This window comes from Primulina huaijiensis, unplaced genomic scaffold (assembly GCF_012295235.1).
Source record: "Primulina huaijiensis isolate GDHJ02 unplaced genomic scaffold, ASM1229523v2 scaffold5913, whole genome shotgun sequence".
NCBI classification, from domain to species: domain Eukaryota; kingdom Viridiplantae; phylum Streptophyta; class Magnoliopsida; order Lamiales; family Gesneriaceae; genus Primulina; species Primulina huaijiensis.
Window position 1 is genome coordinate 133324 of NW_027360836.1, and position 20033 is coordinate 153356.

The following is a 20033-nucleotide window of genomic DNA, read 5'->3' on the forward strand; positions in this document are numbered from 1 at the left end:
TATACATACCGATTTTCCCACGGTTGTAAGAAATCGAAATCACAGTCATGTGAAGAAAGACGAAGGAGACGCCAAACTGTAATTCGTCTGGCGACATGGGAGGCTCTAGGGTTCAACTGAACAAACATCATAAAACCCGATTTGCTTCCAAGTCTTCGCGCAATGTTCACAAAGTTTCTGCAAAAGGTGAAGTTCTTGATTTTCGAATTTCTATTTCTTCTCGGAACAGATAGCCTCAATTTCAATGTATTTTTTCGCTTTCAGATAAAATCAAGAAGTCAAAACCCGAACTCAATGTTTTCATAGGAGCGAAAGCTGTTCGACTTCAGCGCAACAAGATGGTATCGTTAAATTTTATGCAGATTATTTTCTTCTATTCACTTGATTTTCTACGTCTATAGGTGTAAGTGCACTGGGTTTATATCACGAATAACTGGTAAATCGAGTCCGGTAGCATTAATTTTTGAATTTACTGCATCGTTCAACTGAATTCTAGTTAACAAACATGACTCTGCAGATAAGGGAACAGAAGAGGGCGGCGGTATTGAAAGAGAAGAGGGCATTGTCAGGACAAATGTGTCCTCCTCGTGTTGTTGTATGCACTTTTTTCCCTTGCTCCTTTAAGCAACTAACATAAAGACTTAATAATAATAATAATAATAATAATAATAATAATAATAATAATAAAAAACTAACATAAAGACGCCAATAAAGTTTCTGCTTAGTTTTTTTTTTCAAATTACATTGTGACAACATGTATGTGTCTTAGGTGCTATTTGGCCTTTTAGCCTCAGTGAACTTGAACTCACTTGAAGAAGACATCCTAACTCTGTTGACTGGAGAGAGAAATGGAGTAAATTTTCCTGCTGTTGCATCATCTGATTACAAGATGAGAGCCACGGTATGTTCACAATATGGTCTATATCCCCAAACATTTTGTGTGTAACTGTGTATCTCAATGATGGATTTTATAGACAGCTCACTTTCTTCTATAATGTTAATGTGTATGGTAGCTTAAAATTTAACCTTTTCATGGTTATTTTTGTGCCAGAAATATGTAATTTTGTGGGCATGGTTCGGTTTTCGAATATGAGTTTGGTTTTTAACTGAAAATCGTGAGCTTCAGTGAGGTTAAGTCTGAAACTTGGAATATTTACGCACATCAAATTCACTAAGGATAGAATATTTATTAACGCAATTCCAATTTATGTTTAGGAGTTTGTTGTTTGCTGATAGTTATTACCACTGCCTGTTCGCTCATAGTAAATATGTGAATCATGATGGTATATGAGAATAACAAATAATTTCCTTGGTAATGTTGTTTGAAAATCTATAATGTTAATGTGTAAGTTGATGGATATTAACTTAATGTGTCTGCGTTAGGTCTTGAAAGCACCCCATGGTGATTTATTAGCATGCATGGAAATGGCCAAGGTAATTTCTGGTTCATTTTTTAATTTGCAGATCTAATACTTGTTACTATTGAATTATCCTTACTTTTTATGCTGACACTTTTTTTTGTAGATTGCTGATTTGATTGTGTTTGTAGCATCCCCAAATGGATTTTCTGAAGAGAGTGACTCCAATTGTTTTATTGATTCATTTGGATCTCAGTGTCTCTCGGTATTCAGAACACTTGGTCTCCCGAGCACCGTGGTGCTAATTCGGGTATATGATTTTTTCTATTGCCATCTCTGTATGCCCCTCCCCTTGTTCAGTTAGTTATAGAATATTGGAATGAAATTATGGGTTAAAACCTCAGAGGTGTCTGTAGGATCTTCCTGATGACTTGAAAGGAAAAAATGAGCTGAAGAAGATGTGCATGTCTGAGCTTGCTTCTGAGTTTCCAGAAGATTGCAAGTTTTATCCCGCAGATAAAAAGGATGAGTTGCATAAGGTAAATTGTTAATTGATTACCCTTTTGCATCATCATGTCATTATCAAACTGGCAACTAAAGCTGTCCTACAATCCTCAGTTTTTATCGGCTCCTGATATTTGTTCTCTTTACTTCTTTTGTGGTCATAGTTCCTTTCACTTTTCAAGGAACAAAGGCTTAAGGTGCCTCATTGGCGAAACCAAAGGCCTTACCTTATGGCTCAAAAGGTACAATATGACAAATTTTTAGGCAGTCTCGTAAAAATTGCATTTGCTCTGAGTTGATTGAATTGCTTGTATCATAGTTTTCCCATTTGAGTTGCTAATCTTCCTTCATTTAATTTATTTTGCACTCGAATAGATTTTGACTAAATCCCCCAGAGCCCCCTGCTACTGACGCTACTAACGAGTTTGAGATGCATGGACATGGTGAAGCCGACTTACTTTTCTCTGTTAACATTGATATTACTGTTTTTTACTCTTATATTTAATTTAGATTAGATTAAATAAATGAATTTACTTTTACTTTTTAATTGTGTCGGGTGAACATTTCCTGTCGCGAGTAATTCTAGACAAAATGTAAGGTAGTGTTCATGTCAAATTGTTAAACTTAGTTTTTAAATGTGATGTGCTATGTGGAGCTTTTTTTGGTAGCAATTTGCGAGAATTCTATTTGAAAGTGATAGACTTCTACAAGGGAAGGGTACTAGGCCAATCTCCTCCCCGAGTAATCAAATTACATAAAGCAAAGGCAACAATAAAATTAAACTTTAACTTAGAACCTGAGAATGAGCTTCCTTGTTTTTTAGCTCGACTTCAAGTGACCATATTGAATTGTCACAACCACCTCGACTATGCATTAAACTTTAACTTAGAACCTGAGGATGAGCTTCCTTGTTTTTTAGCTTGACTTCAAGTGACCATATTAGAATTGTCACAACCACCTCGACTAGTCACATATCTTGGAAGATTATCTGTAAAGCCTGCTTTACTCATCTTTGAAGTGGATATTAAATAATTTAAATCTTCCAAATCTTCATGACTCGTCTCAAAATTCTGTGACTCTACAATTGAGGACGGGAACATCATTGGTGGCATATCACGATATAGTTGCATGCACTGGAGAGGAGTTATACACAAGATTGCCAAGTTACAAGGACACCCATACTTTGTCATTGACTAAATTGATATATTGCATGTGAATTGGCTTCTAACTTGTAGGAAGAAACTATATGCTACTTAACTCAGAGTCAAGGAATATCGCTTTTCTTGTGTTCAAATCTTCGATATTGTCTCAGGTTGACTTTGTGGCCGACGGTTGCAGTTCAGAACATTGTACCCTTGTCCTTACGGGCTATCTTCGTGCTTGTCGTCTCTCAGTAAATCAGCTGGTGACATCCTCAGCCTCTGTAGTTGATTTACTGCTATTATATCTGTTAGTGTCTGAGTTTTTATGGATCAGGTACACGTAACTGGTGCAGGGGATTTTCAGTTGCACAAAATTGAACTTCTCAAGGATCCATGTCTGAATGTACGAAAAGTAGGGGACTTCATGGACTCAGAGGGTATAAATGATGCACAAGTATGTCATTAGTTGTTTAAACTTTAATGCAGATACATTCTTTGGACGAAGTATTGATTATCGAATGTCGAATCATCTATACGATGTTAATACTTGCAGTTGCTGTAACTGACCTTCTATGGACCAATGGATGTATTATGTCCAATCAATGGCTACACAACACATGATTTAATGATTATGGAATATGTTTATCTTTCAGCTCCATTTCTCTTATGACCACCACTTATCAGAACCTTATTTTTTCTATGCTACCCAGTGAAAAATGAAAGCTAACGACATATGACCAATCTTTTGGGCTAAGAAAATTTTGGCGCCGAATTAATATGTGACTGTCAACATGTCTAGTGGTTATTTATGTGATTTATGTATCTATTTTATCTTATGGAGGATTTGGATGGTCATTGAAGGAGTAATCCTGGCTAATATACTCTATTTACTTGAGTTTCAGACCCGCTCCTTTCGAATTTAGCATAGTAAAGAAAAATCTAGCATATACCTACTCTTATGGATTTTCAACGTGAACTGGCTGCCTAGAAACTTAGCGAACAATTTTGTAGGGTAACATGCTACTGTTATGGGATCTTTAGTCGCGCTTTAAGTTAAAATGTCATGATTAAAACTTGAGTCTTTTCACAGGTGGAGAGTGTTTTATCTTCATACTTCATCTGATGTTGAGCTCTTGTCCTCTTTTCAGTTGTATTCATTTTGTTATTTTTCTCGCATATTGCAGGTTCTGAGGTGCCTTACCCCTGATCCTATGAAGCAAGATTCTTTGGTCATTGAAAATATCCCAGACGTATTGGCAGGAGAACAGGTTGATATCTTGTGATTGGTGCTCCATATATTTTCAGCTTCTGGATAATTGATTCCGTTCTTGTATATCTGTTACTTCTATTTGGGCATCAGGAACCTTGGCTTTTATTTCATGGAATGCTGTCCTTAATCAAATTATATGTTGATTTCTTACTTCTGCATCTTGTGTTACAGCTGTTTGCTATGTCGGCAGTTATCTGAGATAACCTGCTGTGCGCTTGGAAAGCGTGTTCATTAAATTTTCTTCTGATACATATCTGTTTCCTTCATCTTTATATCATCTCTACTGAATATCTGTTGATATTTTCTAAATTCAGACGTGGCCAACAGAGGCAGAAATGGCTGAAGCTGACAAGTATGAAGAGGAGATGAGGGTGAAAAAGAAAAGGCTTCCTAAGGGCACGTCTGAGTATCAGGTGTGGCCATGTTTGTTCCCTTGTTTAAAAATTTCTGAACTTTTCTTATATGTTAAATTTCGTTGATGGAGATTGGCAACACACCACCTATGCAACGTAATTTAACGCTTCTACTGTTGTAAAAAAAATTACAGGCTGCATGGATTATAGATGATTCTGACGATGATTATCCGGACAGTGATGAAGATGGAGGTGATGGTATGGTGGTGGAAGATGGAGAGGCCTGCTCTTCTGATCAGAAAGCAGAGAATGGCTTTGAGTTAGACGAGGATCAGGCTTCACTGAATTTGAGAGATTCTGATGAAGAAACTGACTTAGATTCTTCAATGATGGTAAATATGTGATCTTATCTGCCGTCAATCAATGTCAATAACCTGTACAAGCACTCTAAGCAGGAGGCATATACCAAATGCATTACAATGAAGTTTGGCATGAATTCCATGTCTTCTTTAACTGTAATAACAAGTTCCTATAAGAGCACTCTTTGGAATAGGCCGCCGATCGGTGATTTTTGTGTCTTTTTTTATTCATGTAAAATAGTCCACTTTGTCGGTTGATGAATAGTTCAATAGTCTCAATGGATAATTTTAAATGGAACACTTTAGTTTTCTCACTTAAGTAGGGACATATTCTTCAACAAAAGAAATTTGAAGCTCATTCTTTTAATGCCTGCTATACAACGGTTTGCCTTTTTTTCCTCTGAATGTGTAAATGAGGTTACTTCGTTCTTCAGGAAGGTGAGAATTTAACAAAAGAGCAGATTGAGGCTCAAATTCGAAAAATCAAAGAAGCACATGCTGAAGATGAAGGTACCTTTCAGTATTTTATTTATTTTCCGACATGTAGCTAATTTTTTATTTTTTAGTCAGTATTCAGCTACATGAATTTATAAGCTATGATATATAAAATCTAAGGTTGTTTGGCTAAATTTATTGAATTTTCCCAGAAGATACCTTGCGCAGTTTGATGTTTGAATAATACGTCTTGATATACCAAAAATCTTTGAGAATGACTTTCATTTAGTTTGTTGCAATTGTATTTGAATTTTGACTTTCTTCGCTAGTTCCTGTTTACTGAAACCCAAAACCCATCTTATTCTCATTTGGTTGCTAATTGCATCTATATTGTTACAATACAGAGTTTCCTGATGAAGTGGATACTCCATTAGATGTCCCAGCTCGAAAAAGATTTTCCAAGTACAGAGGTGTCAAATCTATCAGAACCTCTTCGTGGGACCCCAAAGTATGTTCAGTAAAGTTAATTGCACTGTCCTGGATCTTTGTTGGTAATATCTCTTAGGACTTTTATAACTTTGTAGGAATCTCTGCCACCTGAGTATTCCAGAATTTTTGCATTTGATAACTTTTCAAGAACGCAAAAGCATGCACTTGCAAAAAGTCTTGGTATGGAGCAAGACACAACTGACTCTGTACCAGTTGGCTCGTATATAAGAGTTTATATCAAGGAAGTTTCAGTAATTGTTGGATCTACGTTATGCAAATTGGTGAAGACCATGCCAATAATATGTTCTGGTCTTCTGCAGCATGAATCTAAAATCTCTGTGCTCCATTTCAGGTGCTCCTTTTCTTTAATCTGATTTATTGTTGCAGCAATTATTTTATAAATGCCATTTTTTTTACAATATTTAATTATATTGGATTCTAGCATTCGGAAGCACGACACATATACTGCTCCTATTAAAGCAAAAGAAGAACTCCTGTTTCATGTCGGCTTCCGCAAGTTTATATCACGGTAATATATGTTGGTTAAGTTGCTTTAGAAGAAACAAATATATGTATCTATTGTCTTATCTACAAATGATTAACTCATTCTTAATTTGGTATTGCAGACCTATTTTTTCCGCGGACAGTATCAATGCTAACAAGCACAAAATGGAGAGGTTTCTTCATGCAGGGCGGTTTTCCATCGCTTCAATTTATGCTCCGATTTCTTTTTCATCTCTTCCCTTGATAGCCTTCAAGAGCCAGGGAGAAGATGCCATTCCAACCGTTGCTGCTGTTGGTTCATTGAGAGGTGTAGACCCTGACAGGATTGTTCTGAAGAAAATTATTTTAACTGGGTATGATAAATATCGGCCTTGTTCTGTTTGCTTTAAACAAATGTGAAAATTCTTAGCTTGATATTTTGATACTTAGGAAACTTGTTCATAATGCACCTCGTAATCAGTTTGCGTTGATTTGGAATTGATAATGTGGTTTTGTATTTCAATTTATTCTTCAAAATTTAATAAATAATACAGCAGGATGCGTCTTATGCAGTTATCCACAACGAGTATCGAAATCAAAAGCAACCGTGAGATATATGTTTCATAACCCTGAGGATGTGAGATGGTTCAAGGTTAGGAAATCTGTAAAATTTAATTTACCAGTGAAGTTTAAAGTTATTTGGAATTTATTTGTGTAGTGGTTTCTTTTCTCAATTCAGCCTGTTGAAGTTTGGACAAAATGTGGTCGTCGCGGGCGCATCAAGGAACCTGTAGGCACACATGGTATTTTCCTCACCCTGATGAAATTTGTGAGGTGCATGCAAATTTTTTTAACCGTTGAATGAATTTTCTGATTGATTGCAGAGGCCTGGTTTTTCAATCATACGATGGAATTTTCTTGCTTTTTTTTCTTATACAAAACGAAGGTGTGCCTTTGTGGCACCCATTTTCCTTTTCTTTTTTTTTTTTTCTCTCTCTACTCTCGACATTTTCATATCCCAAATTAGTGTTTCCAAATAACCTCAATGTTTTTTTTTTAATCTTTTCTCACCTGCGCATAACGAAGATACATACAATCCAAACTTGATCAATTCTCTTTTCTTTGTTAATTTTTCCTCTGCAAAAATTGAGAGCGGCTAAACATGTTCCAGTTGGTTGGATTGATGACATGACCTTTTCCATCCTTTTGTTTCTCCTTCAGGTGCGATGAAATGCATATTAAATGGGGTTCTTCAACAGCACGACCCCGTGTGCATGAGCTTGTTTAAGAGAACGTATCCAAAATGGCCCCAACAATGGTTCCCGTTACAAGGTGCTTGAAACTGGCAAATTATTGTCAACTGGGAATGAAGCTCTGGTTCCGATTCGATCACCTCATTATGCGTGCTCGCTACCTTTCGACAGATCTCAGAAGGGAAGCAAAATTTTTGGTTGTACACTAAGAATCGATGCGCTTGATTTTTTTCATATATTAGTGATGTCTGCTTTCAATATTTTATACTTCGCTTACAGTATCTACCCATTATTGTTGGAAAATGAAAAATCCTCGTGGTCCCTCCCAACTTATATTCATAATCTAATTATAATGATCACGTAGGGTAGTTACGGTGCCAATATCCCGTGATTAAGGACATAAATTAATCAATGTTTTAATAATTCATTATGGTGTGCAAGAATATAAAAATGAAATGAAATTAGAGATTTTTTTAAAATTTTACTTTTTAAATCAAAATAAGTTTTCTAAATAAAATATATAGATGATTATATGAATTTTTATTCGTGAGATAAACAAATTTTTTCATTTTTATAATAAAAAAATAATATTTTTAACAAATAAAATAATATTTTTTTTTTATGAATTTTCAAATAGAATATCCGTTTGATATCCGTGCAGAACCTTAAGATTATTTCATATGAATTTTTGTGTAGGATGCAATGGTCCCTTATTAAACATGGCATGATACTTAACGGCCGAATGGCACATAAACGTAACATATTATAGCGATCATTCCAAGTTTAACAATATGATAGTTGCGGAAATGTTGGTTGCAAGCTGAGTTGAGGATTGGAAGGATGAAATTAAAAACCAAGGCATGCTTTACCTTATAGTAGTCAATTCTCTATAATTCTTCAGTGTAAAATCAGAGTTTTTGACTCCACTTGCACAGATGTGATCTGCTACTCCTAGCATGTCAAGGACTTTAAACTGACCATTGGATGATTTCAACCGGGGGGGAGCTCTGCAAGTTTTGGTGGAGCACCAAGAACCCGTTCCATGTCAAAACAAACTTCAATATTCCGAATACCATAACCAACCACCATAAGCCAATAAAGTAGCTTGGCGAGTTCTGGAGCACTCGTCTCCGTCACACTCGTCTGTAAATAACCAAACACAAAGTACTTGGATGAAATTATTACATAGGTATAAAAAGAGAGAACTACTTCAACCCATGCCTACAATTAGACTAACAGTTGAGATCAACTTAATAAAAATAGAATGCTGATGTAAATGAGCACATGTGAAAGGCAAAGTGTCAGGGACTCAATCCATGGGGGCCAGCCCAACACAAACAAGAATCGAGCAGCAAAAATCAAGGATGTGCTATATCAAAAGTTTACGCATGGAAAGTTTAGAAAATAAGGAATGAGATTGATTGCATTTTTATTTACTTTCCTTTAATAAGTGCTAGAATCTCGAGCTTAGAGAGGGGAATAAAGGGCATATTTCTTGGATGTCAATTTAATGCTTATCTTGTATTTAAAGGGTTGCTGATGAAAGAAATAAAGCATTCAGTTTTTCTCAAAAAATATAGCTAATATTGAGATCGCGAGGTTCTCTCAAACGAGCCTCGAACATTCAAAAAATAGGTAGACAAGGAAGAAAAAGCCACAAAGAAATCTCCGAGTTAAACGATCAACCTCTTCACCGACCCATAACCCGATCCTTTACCCGTGCTCATAACACAAAGCCACACACTAACAGGACTCCATTTTTAATATCAGCCTTCACTTACTTATCATTAGCATCTGGTCCAGTTCTAATATATAAAAACTGCAAGCATCGGCAGAAGCTAGTAAGTTTACCTTCATTTGACTTGGATCAGAGACAACCAATAATCCTCTTACGAATGTGTTCATTGCCAGCACAGCATCCTCTTCCGCACTACTGGTCAGCTCCTGAGTAATTCTTATCTCATTAGTATTCGCTTGTTTATTTGTTTATTCACTATGGTGTCTATACGCCATAATGAGCCTTGGAAATAATTTATTTGTTTCCATGAACCAAGTGCAGACAGATTTCAGAACGACCTTGAGATTTTGAGGCTCGAGAGATTCAGATATTCCATCAGTTCATTTTGCTCATTTGTAGATTTTCGAGCCACTTGTCGATTTAATTCCTCGATTTCCGCTTCAACTAGTTCGATGTATTTTACTGCATCAATCTTTTCCAGACCTGATATATTGTTCCACCTTATAACTTCACCAGTCACTTTTTTCTGTGTACCTGGGGCATAATCTGGCACATCCTAAACCTCGGAAGAGCATAGTCAAAAATCTCACTACAGATTTGTCATGTTGACGAGGTAACAGATACAAACTCAATAGCATTATAACGTAATAGTCAAAGATGTACATATTGGTAAACGCGCTTATGGTACTTGACAGTGTTCTAGACCCAAGAGATTTATAAATGTTAATGATCACCAGCCTGCTTAATCATTTAATGATCTTGAAACCTGAACTTCAAGCTTCATGTCTGACTATTTTTTGTTTGTGTTGGTCATCGACTCATCATGTTGTGTGAATAATGCTGGACATTGTAGAGATGATTTTAGCAAAATNCAAAGCCACACACTAACAGGACTCCATTTTTAATATCAGCCTTCACTTACTTATCATTAGCATCTGGTCCAGTTCTAATATATAAAAACTGCAAGCATCGGCAGAAGCTAGTAAGTTTACCTTCATTTGACTTGGATCAGAGACAACCAATAATCCTCTTACGAATGTGTTCATTGCCAGCACAGCATCCTCTTCCGCACTACTGGTCAGCTCCTGAGTAATTCTTATCTCATTAGTATTCGCTTGTTTATTTGTTTATTCACTATGGTGTCTATACGCCATAATGAGCCTTGGAAATAATTTATTTGTTTCCATGAACCAAGTGCAGACAGATTTCAGAACGACCTTGAGATTTTGAGGCTCGAGAGATTCAGATATTCCATCAGTTCATTTTGCTCATTTGTAGATTTTCGAGCCACTTGTCGATTTAATTCCTCGATTTCCGCTTCAACTAGTTCGATGTATTTTACTGCATCAATCTTTTCCAGACCTGATATATTGTTCCACCTTATAACTTCACCAGTCACTTTTTTCTGTGTACCTGGGGCATAATCTGGCACATCCTAAACCTCGGAAGAGCATAGTCAAAAATCTCACTACAGATTTGTCATGTTGACGAGGTAACAGATACAAACTCAATAGCATTATAACGTAATAGTCAAAGATGTACATATTGGTAAACGCGCTTATGGTACTTGACAGTGTTCTAGACCCAAGAGATTTATAAATGTTAATGATCACCAGCCTGCTTAATCATTTAATGATCTTGAAACCTGAACTTCAAGCTTCATGTCTGACTATTTTTTGTTTGTGTTGGTCATCATGTTGTGTGAATAATGCTGGACATTGTAGAGATGATTTTAGCAAAATAAATAACGGGTTTGATAAGAATTTGGTTTCTATAGTTAAACCTAGATGTTCTCTAGGAGGATAACAGTGGTGTCCTTTTGAAAGCTATTCTTAGAATTGCTACTGCTGTGTGCATTTCCTCACTGCGTAAAAGCATTGCCCGCTGCTCAGAAATCTGCGATGACACCAAATGCCTCAGGAAATTCTATCATGTTTATATCAACATTTTCTTGGAAACGGATGCAGAACCGCATGTTAACAACCGTACAAATGGGCAGCATTCTGGAACACCAGCACAGCCCTGTTGCATGGTGTTCTTGTAGTACGAATGTTATATATCTAGCTTACAGAGCTATAAATGATAATAAATATTGTTTGACCATAAATTGTTGGATAATGAAAAATTCTCTTCAACCCAACTTATATTCAATAATCTAATAATAATGACCACATGGGTCAGCTAAGGTGCCAAGATCCCGTGATTAAGGACAAAAATTAATAATTTGTTTTAATAATTCTTTATGGTGTGCAAGAATATAACAATGAAATAAAATTAGAGGTTTTTTTTATAATTTTAATTTTTAAATCAAGATAGGTTTTCTAAATAAGATGCAATGATCCATAATGAAACATGGCAAGATGTTCAACTGCCAAATCACACGTAAAACTTAACATATCATAGTGATCGTTACAATTATAACAAAATAATAGTTGTGGAAATGTTGGTTGCGAGATGAGTTGAGGATTGAAAGGATGATTTCAGAAATCCATCATTGTTATCCAATTATTAATTTTTTGTTTCACTTCACATCTTCCACATCTTAATCACAATCGTGTTCATTTTATTCTTCATAATGAAAGACAATTTTGTAGACTAAGTTTTAAATTTAACTAATTTCAAGGACATGTTTTTCATCTTCTTACATGAAAACAAATTCTTATAGAAATAAAAATTTTATCAAACCTATTATTTATTTCGCTAAAAATAATCTCTACAATGTCCAACATTATTCACACAACATGACGACCAACACAAACAAAAAATAGTAAAACATGAAACTTGAAGATCAGCTTTCGAGATCATCAAATGATTAGGCAGACTCGTGATCAATTAACGTTTATAAATCTCTAGGGTCTAGAAAACTTTCAAGCAGCATAAGCGCGTTTACACAGCCCATGGAGGATTCCTCCTATTTTTCTGAATTCTAAATGCTAAAGGCATGTATTTGCAGTATTGCCATGTGGGTAGACATGGTAAGACACGTCTCAACAAATTCTCTCTCTTTACCTCTCATGCACGAATATTACGTGAAACAAAGAAGAAAGGGGATTGGAGAATATTCAAGAAATGGTAACCAAAAGAACTCACCTTTTTCTCTCGTGGCTCGGGAAGAGCAACTTGTTCAAGGCTTTGTTGCAATTCCAACCGGTATTGAGTGTTCCTAAACATATATCCAGTCATCAAGACACTATACATTAGCTGTGCCAGATTTTCAGTAACCTGCACAGATAAAATGATTATCATTGCATTGCATTTCCAGTTCTTCAAATTATTATGATACAAAACTGCATAATTTAAACTTCAGGATTAACATATATTTTATACTTACAGTGATTACTGTCACCGCAAAAAATTGTGGGGGAAGAGTACCAATCATATTCGTCACTGTTTGACGCATGGCATCAACTGCCTAAAGTAACACAAACATAGAACATTGAAATAGACCATAACTGTACGCATTCTTAAACTTAGAAAAGGCTGAATCTTTATTTAGTCATGCTACTAGTTTAAGACAGAAGTTGGACTCAGGGTATGACCTAAAAAATGAGTTTGAAGGCATGCACTTCATTCAACTAACTCTAATGTCGGAGAATTTGATTTGCGTTAGTTAATGATAGAAATGCTTAAACGATAAATAGAGTATCTGAAATACACAGACTTTCAAAATGATCAGGTCAAAACAAAATTACAGCTGTCCAAACAAGTATGAGTGGGTCGTTTTATGCATTTAAAACACTCAACCTACAATTAAAGATGAGGAACCCAGAAACTTCCGACACCAATATTCACCCAACACCACAGCCAAAGAAAAAGAAAAGAAACATATATCACCTGCTGAGGAGCCCTTTTGATAAATAATTCCATAAATCCCGGCTCCACAGTTTGCACATACTCCAACAAAATCCCTTTCCCGCTCTTCGGCTGTACTTTCGTTCATAAAAAGGAATTGAACTTTTTTTTTTCCAAAAAGCAAAAAAATAAAAATTTGATAATCAATGACGAAATTACCAGAGTTCCATTAGGAGGTTTGGAATCGCCGGCAGCAAGGGAACTCTTGAGGTCATTTTCATCAGCATTTCTTTCCGGAAGAATCAACATATTGAGCTCTGATGACGGATAAGGGATGAAGAAGTAAGAAGGCGGGGTAAAAGACGTCGCAGAAAGTGAAGAAGAAGTGGGTTTTGACTTTTGATAAGAAAAAAGAAGAGAGCTTTAACGTTAAAGACGCCATTTCAAAAGAAGCAAAATGGGGACTCCCCATTTCTTATTTTGTAGTTATTATTATTATTATTTTCTTTTCTTTTTTGCTTTGTTTTCTGTACAATTTTAATTACTTCAAAACCAATTAAAAAATATATATATAATATAATCAATCACATAGTTATGATGATAAAAACATTCATTATGGCTATTCCGCGACGGCTACACTAGTACTCCTGCCGTCGCTCACGAACTTAAGAATGCTTTGGCTGGTCCACAAAATGTTCCATCCCAAGGCATCATTCCTTTTCATTTGCGTGTTCATGCGTGACATTTTTCTCACGATTCAGATTTTCGTGATTCTCGCGTTCTTCAATATGTCTCTCATCCTCGTTCTGACCCAATACATTAATTATCTCGTTCATTTGTGCTCGTTCATTCGTTCAATGTGCGCAATATTCTCCTTGTTCCAGCCTAAAACATCATCTTATTATTCCTCAACTCAAACACTCTTGATTTCAATAACAAGAACTTAATATCTAAGAAATTTATGTATAACAATCTCGGGATCTTACATATATCTCCTTATAAAAATACATAGTTTTAATTGTTAAATGATCTATAGGATATCGTGAGTTCTTTTGAAATTTTCAGATAATGCTAAATATTATTAAAATCCTGAATCTCTTTCACTATCCTAAAACGTAGCCCAGTTTCAATTTTAAAAAAAGTCCTCCAGGCCCATTTTCATATAGTAAATTCTCCTCAAAGTTACACACGCTTTAGCCCAGTCCCATAATTATTTACCCGAACGAATTTTGTCAGTTATCTTTTGAGTTTCGAGATTAGAGTCCAAGGATGAGAATGCATTAATTCGATTTTTTACCAAAAATTTTCAATTCCTGCTGTTTTGAATTTGGAGATATCAAATACTTGAATTGATTGATTATTTCCAATAAACGAGGATATTTATCGTTCACCAAATCATATAAATGGAAATTTCAAACTTTATGTGCGTGTGTTTCATATATGACACAAGCTTTCTGTTTGGGCCAAAATAATTAAATTAAAAGCCTAATTTAATTATTTAATTAGAAGCCCAATTCAATTAGAAATTAATTAGAAGCCCATCAAGTACAACGGATTAATTTTCAAAAACTGATCACGAAGCGCTGAAAAGATAGAAGATCATGGGAGGAGAGGTGGAGATGGTGGCGTGAAAAGCGTGGAACATGGGTTATGGGGGAGTGGAGAAGAACCGCACTTCACAGTACAGAAATAGAGGAGATCGGCTAAACAAACGAACACACAACTCTACAGGAAAAATATGCAAAAGCTCTCTGCTAAATTTCTAGTTTTCAAGCAATAGTCTTCAAGTTTTTCCAGTATATTTTTAGCACTCTACGTGTTCTCGTTTTTAGATTTCAGCAACAAATTATTATATTTTTCGTGTCTTTATGAATTCCTACAGTTTTTGTAAATTCAAAATCATGCTAGGGGTTTATTTCCATCGATTTACAATAGTTTTCTTTATTTTGGCATTGCATTTGTTTTAGGAGACTATAACTGACGGTCGAATTTAGAATTCACGTCGTTTGAATTGTTAGAAGTTAGATTTTATCATATTTTCACACAAGTTGGTGCAACTTCGCACCTGACACGCCCGCAAATCAAATATTGTGCAAACACTTTCCTTGTGTTTTAACTTTTAATATAATATTTTTCAGTTGGATGGTCTATTGAATGACAAAAATTTGTGTGAGACGGTCTCACGGGTCGTATTTTGTGAGACAGATATCTTATTTGGGTCATTCATGAAAAAATATTACTTTTTATGCTAAGAGTATTACTTTTTACTATGAATATCGGTAGGGTTGACTGTCTCACTTATAAAGATTCGTGAGACCGTCTCACAAAAGACCTACTTTCATTGATAATGTTATATGGGGGTAATATTTATTCATCTTAGGTCCCTTTAAAATATGAGGGTAATATTTTTTTTAATTAAAAAAATGGTATTTTAGAAAAGAAAAAAATGTTTCTTCAAACACATTAAAATTAATTATTATAGCCGATAACTCAGTTTATCTGCATTCAAACCGATGACTTGTAGCTTATTGCAACCAAATTTAGATTGAGATATCAAATTACACAAAAACTCTTGTGAGACGGTTTTACAGATCAATTTCGTGGGTCGAATATCTTATTTGGGTCATCCATGAAAAAATATTACTTTTTACGCTAAGAGTTTTATTTTTTATTGTGAATATCGATAGAGTTGACTCATCTCACAGATAAAAATTCGTGAGACCATCTCACAAGAGACTTACTGATCTAATTATAACAAATCACATAAACAAATAGTTACACTTAACATCTTTTCCTTAATCACTAGTGATAAATAATAGATATTTCATAGATATACAATCTATTACTGATTTGAAACTTCTTTGGTAGATAACTAAAACGCAAGAAGTAGGGGACTAGATTTAGTCAATCATCGTAATCATGTACCTACTTTTGGCGAGTAGCTACTTAGATCATATATGCCTTCTCCAAATAAACCAACAATATGTTTTTCGTGAGCTTGTCAATCATCGTAATCATATACCAACTTTCAGCGAGTGGTTAGTTAAGATCAAAGTATGTTTTTTTTTTTTTTTTCCAAATAAATTGAACGTAGATTTTTTGTGAGACGGACTCACGGATTCATATCAGTAAGACAGATGAACCCGATCTATATTTAGAGTAAACAATAATACTTTTGAACATAAAAATAATATACAAATAATATATTTTTATGGGTCTAACAGGTCATAAAAACTTTTGTGATAAACTAATTATTCATGTTTAATGCATAACAGCCAATTAATTTTTATGATTTAATTTTATTTACTTACTATTTATATCATTTCTACTCAATACCACTAAATTATCTAATTAATTTGGGATGCTATGACATGTTTGATTGATAGAAATAATGTTTTATTCCTTCTTTACGGAGAACCATTTGTATATCATTATTAATTTCAAAAGTTGTGCCGGTCGGAATTATTCGTCCACCAAATCTATTTTTTGGTCAACACTTCATACATAAATAGTCAAAACAAACGACATTTTGGAGCATCAAAAGTCAAATAAAATCCAGGTTCCCGTGCCCCAATTTTTCTAACCATCCACCATACGAGGTTAGTCAATACTATGTTAAAAGTATTTTTTTTTAATTTTTTATTTCAATATCATTTATTATGTGAGTTCATAATATGGATTGACGTTTTGTGTATCTAATTTCCAACGTATCCAACGCCTAAGGCTTGAGACGATCGAATGATCGTTTTCAGCAGAAAATCCCTTGCTTCAACCAAGGCGTTCATAAATCTATAAAATCACCCATTTATCAATCATCTGCACATGTACAAACATACAGAGAGAGGATCGATGGCGGAGTTGATCGAAGAAGGCCCGACGACAGCTCCGCCAACTGGTAGCACCGAAATATCCGCCTCTTCCATGCAAACACAGTACAACTCACCTTCACTATCTCGGAAGCCACTGCTCTCGTTAATCGTACACCCGAATTCGGCCCCTCAACCCCGTTTTCGAACTCCGAATTTCATTTCTCCTCTGGGAAGCCCATTGCGAAGGGCGATCAAGCTGACGAGGCTTGATCCTCACGATGCTTGGCTTCCCATCACGGAGTCTAGGAATGGGAATGCGTTCTATGCCGCTTTTCACACACTCTGTGCTGGTATTGGGATCCAAGCCCTTGTGCTCCCTGTTGCCTTCACCATTCTTGGTTGGTAAGTGATGGATATAGCGGAGTCTGCTGCATTAATTCTCTTTTTCTTGCCTAAGCATTTGGAGTTCAAATAATTAATAGGTATGATTTTGCAGGAGTTGGGGGATCATAAGTCTGACCGTGGCATTTGCATGGCAACTTTACACCTTCTGGGTGCTCACAAATCTACATGAATCCGCGGAAAATGGAATACGTTACAGCAGATTTCTTCAACTCTTCAATGCTACGTTTGGTACAATCAAAGACAAATCTTTCTATCATTACGTGTTCACAAAATTATAATATAATCTTTAATCTAAAAAGTCAAAATTTTATTATTTACTTTGAAAATAAAAAAAAAATAAAGAATATTAGAAAATAGCGTATAATTACTAGATATCTGCTTTAATTTAGTTACAGATCGAAGAACTCAATTTTATTAATCCAATTAAATGAAGTCATTTTCTAGTACTAACTGAATTTAACTGAATCGGGAAAAAATAATTATCGCAAAAACCATATGAACCAAATTGAATTTTCCCAAAAATCAAACTAATAGACATGAAAACAAACTAAACCAAACTAATCGAACAATTATAAACCAACAGTCAAGAGTTATTCGTATATATAGTTGGTTTTATTCGATTTTAAAAAATAGAAAAAATCAATTTAATTCATATTAGTCTCATATGATGATTCTAATATATTTAATATTATTAAAATAGCTAATAAATAAATAAATTTAGTCCAGTAACTTATCCCTGTATTTTCAATTTTAATATGTTCAATAACTTGAACGTGTTTATTTTTTATGTTATTGGTTAATTATTTCATAATTTAGTCTAAATAACTTGTCATTATTTTTTCGATTTTAACATTTTTCATCGTAGTGCGACATTGGACTCATTAACTATGTTAAATACCACATCATTATTATTTTGGTATGTCAAGTCAACATTCTCATAAAATTTTTTTGTTATTAAAAATATATAAATCAGCAAAATTAGACATATAAAAAAATACAAATTACTAGAAAAAAAAAGTGTTTTCTCTTCAACTTTAGCGTCACTTTCTAAACATCAACGATGGAACTATCATCACATGCATTAATTTCACAGGAGAGAAACAGGGAAAAATCTTCGCCCTGTTCCCAATCCTATACCTATCCGGTGGCACATGCGTGGCCCTCATCGTCGTGGGCGGCTCCACCTCGAAGCTCTTCTACCAAATCGTCTGCGGAGGCCACGACTGCGCGGCCAAACCCTTAACCACTGTGGAATGGTACCTGGTCTTCACCTCCGCCGCCGTGCTTCTGTCTCAGCTCCCGAATCTGAACTCCATCGCCGGAGTATCACTCCTCGGCGCTGTTACGGCCATAGGGTACTGCACCATGATGTGGCTCGTGTCTGTTACAAAGGGGAGATTGAAAGGTGTTTCGTATGATCATGTGAAACCGAGTACTAATACGGAAAACTTTTTTGAGATTTTGAATGCGTTTGGGATCGTTGCCTTTGCTTTTAGGGGCCACAATGTTACTCTTGAAATTCAGGTATAATCTTAAAGCCAAATTCATAACTCGTAATATCAACTAGAGAGTTCACAGGGGCTATTTTATTTTTAAACGTTATTGTTTTTTTTAGTTGAAAGAGATGTTTATTACAATTAGATTTCAAACATGAAATATCGCCTCAAACATGAGATCCTAATGTCAGATGAGATCAACAGAGGTTTGGTTTTTTTCAAGTTACATAAATCTACAAGTCTACTCAGCATTGATTTGGGCCTGCAGGCAACTATGCCTTCAAGCGAAAAGAAGCCATCTCGGGTGCCCATGTGGAGAGGGGTCCAAGCTGCATATTTCATTGTTGCGCTATGCTTGTATCCTCTTGCTATAGGAGGATATTGGGCATATGGGGATAAGGTATATATCACAAAAAGTCATTCTAAGAATAAGGTTACATGTAAATGTTTGATTTTATTTAATCTGGCAAGACACGGGCCAAAACTATACATTATCACAAGTTTGTTATTTGAAGACATGTTTTGCAATATTCAGATACCAGCAAACGGAGGAATGCTGTCGGCAATCTATGCCTTCCATGGCCGAGACACGTCCCAAACAATCCTTGGATTGATAAGCATATTCATCATAATCAATGCATTAAGCTCATTCCAGATATACGGCATGCCTATGTTTGATGACATGGAATCAAAATACACCAACTTCATGAAGAAGCCATGCCCTTGGTGGCTAAGGGCAGTCTTTAGGGTCATGTTTGGCTACGGATGTTTCTTCGTGGCAGTGGCGATCCCATTTCTTGGAAGTTTGGCTGGATTAATCGGTGGGATAGCTGTTCCTGTGACATTTGCCTATCCATGCCTGATGTGGATCAGGATCAAGAAGCCCAAGAAAGGAGGATTTATGTGGTGTTTGAATTGGGGATTGGGGATTTGTGGGATGGTGTTGAGTGTGTTGCTGATTGCAGCTGGGGTTTATGTTGTGATCGACACTGGGATTCAAGTTAGCTTTTTTAAGCCTCACTAGATTCTCGACGGTACGAGGTTCAAGATTGCCAACATTTGTGAGTTTCCATATATATATATATATATATATATATATATATATATGTGTGAGNTTGAAAATGCTCTAAGCAATTTGATTTTTTCC

At 35.4% G+C, this 20033-nt stretch overlaps 3 protein-coding genes across 9 annotated transcripts; 2 read left to right on the forward strand and 1 right to left on the reverse strand.

The window, feature by feature from the left end:
• The first annotated feature begins 33 nt into the window (after positions 1–33).
• Positions 34–7976, forward strand: LOC140970403 (uncharacterized). Of its 7 annotated transcripts, none has more exons than XM_073432106.1 (21): positions 34–186; positions 265–341; positions 518–595; positions 770–901; positions 1384–1434; positions 1525–1668; positions 1775–1897; positions 2027–2104; positions 3175–3267; positions 3339–3458; positions 4189–4272; positions 4589–4687; positions 4822–5019; positions 5421–5496; positions 5826–5929; positions 6006–6262; positions 6353–6439; positions 6537–6767; positions 6967–7045; positions 7133–7196; positions 7615–7976. In XM_073432106.1, exons 1-21 carry the CDS (start codon positions 96–98, stop codon positions 7731–7733), a joined length of 2385 nt encoding a protein of 794 aa, XP_073288207.1. In that variant the 5' UTR covers positions 34–95; the 3' UTR covers positions 7734–7976. The 7 variants fall into 7 exon arrangements, with proteins under 7 accessions (XP_073288207.1, XP_073288208.1, XP_073288209.1 ...); XM_073432107.1 differs by having other exon boundaries at positions 1615–1668; XM_073432108.1 differs by lacking the exon at positions 770–901.
• Positions 7977–8381: 405 nt separating this feature from the next.
• On the reverse strand, positions 8382–13921 carry LOC140970390 (uncharacterized). Its single transcript, XM_073432075.1, has 6 exons — positions 13838–13921; positions 13396–13572; positions 13219–13308; positions 12716–12796; positions 12475–12606; positions 8382–8789 (listed from the first exon to the last, which is right to left on the reverse strand). Exons 1-6 carry the CDS (start codon positions 13919–13921, stop codon positions 8637–8639), a joined length of 717 nt encoding a protein of 238 aa, XP_073288176.1. The 3' UTR covers positions 8382–8636.
• A 3022-nt stretch (positions 13922–16943) lies between these two features.
• Positions 16944–19971, forward strand: LOC140970424 (lysine histidine transporter-like 8). The gene is made up of 5 exons (XM_073432183.1): positions 16944–17387; positions 17482–17618; positions 18484–18914; positions 19155–19286; positions 19422–19971. The coding sequence occupies exons 1-5, from the start codon at positions 16999–17001 to the stop codon at positions 19908–19910; spliced, it is 1578 nt and encodes a 525-aa protein (XP_073288284.1). The 5' UTR covers positions 16944–16998; the 3' UTR covers positions 19911–19971.
• The last annotated feature ends 62 nt before the right edge of the window (positions 19972–20033 follow it).

Coding starts and splice junctions, on each gene's coding strand:
- LOC140970390 (XM_073432075.1), bottom strand. CDS start 13,921: ATGTCACGCATGAACACGCAAATGAAAAGGAATGATGCCTTGGGATGG. Junction 13,309..13,395: donor AACCTCCTAATGGAACTCTG/GTAATTTCGTCA, acceptor ACGAAAGTACAG/CCGAAGAGCGGGAAAGGGAT. Junction 12,797..13,218: donor TCAAAAGGGCTCCTCAGCAG/GTGATATATGTT, acceptor GTGTTACTTTAG/GCAGTTGATGCCATGCGTCA.
- LOC140970424 (XM_073432183.1), top strand. CDS start 16,999: ATGTACAAACATACAGAGAGAGGATCGATGGCGGAGTTGATCGAAGAA. Junction 18,915..19,154: donor ATGTTACTCTTGAAATTCAG/GTATAATCTTAA, acceptor TTGGGCCTGCAG/GCAACTATGCCTTCAAGCGA. Junction 19,287..19,421: donor ATTGGGCATATGGGGATAAG/GTATATATCACA, acceptor TGCAATATTCAG/ATACCAGCAAACGGAGGAAT.
- LOC140970403 (XM_073432106.1), top strand. CDS start 96: ATGGGAGGCTCTAGGGTTCAACTGAACAAACATCATAAAACCCGATTT. Junction 3,268..3,338: donor GTCTCTCAGTAAATCAGCTG/GTGACATCCTCA, acceptor TTTATGGATCAG/GTACACGTAACTGGTGCAGG. Junction 5,930..6,005: donor CCTCTTCGTGGGACCCCAAA/GTATGTTCAGTA, acceptor ATAACTTTGTAG/GAATCTCTGCCACCTGAGTA.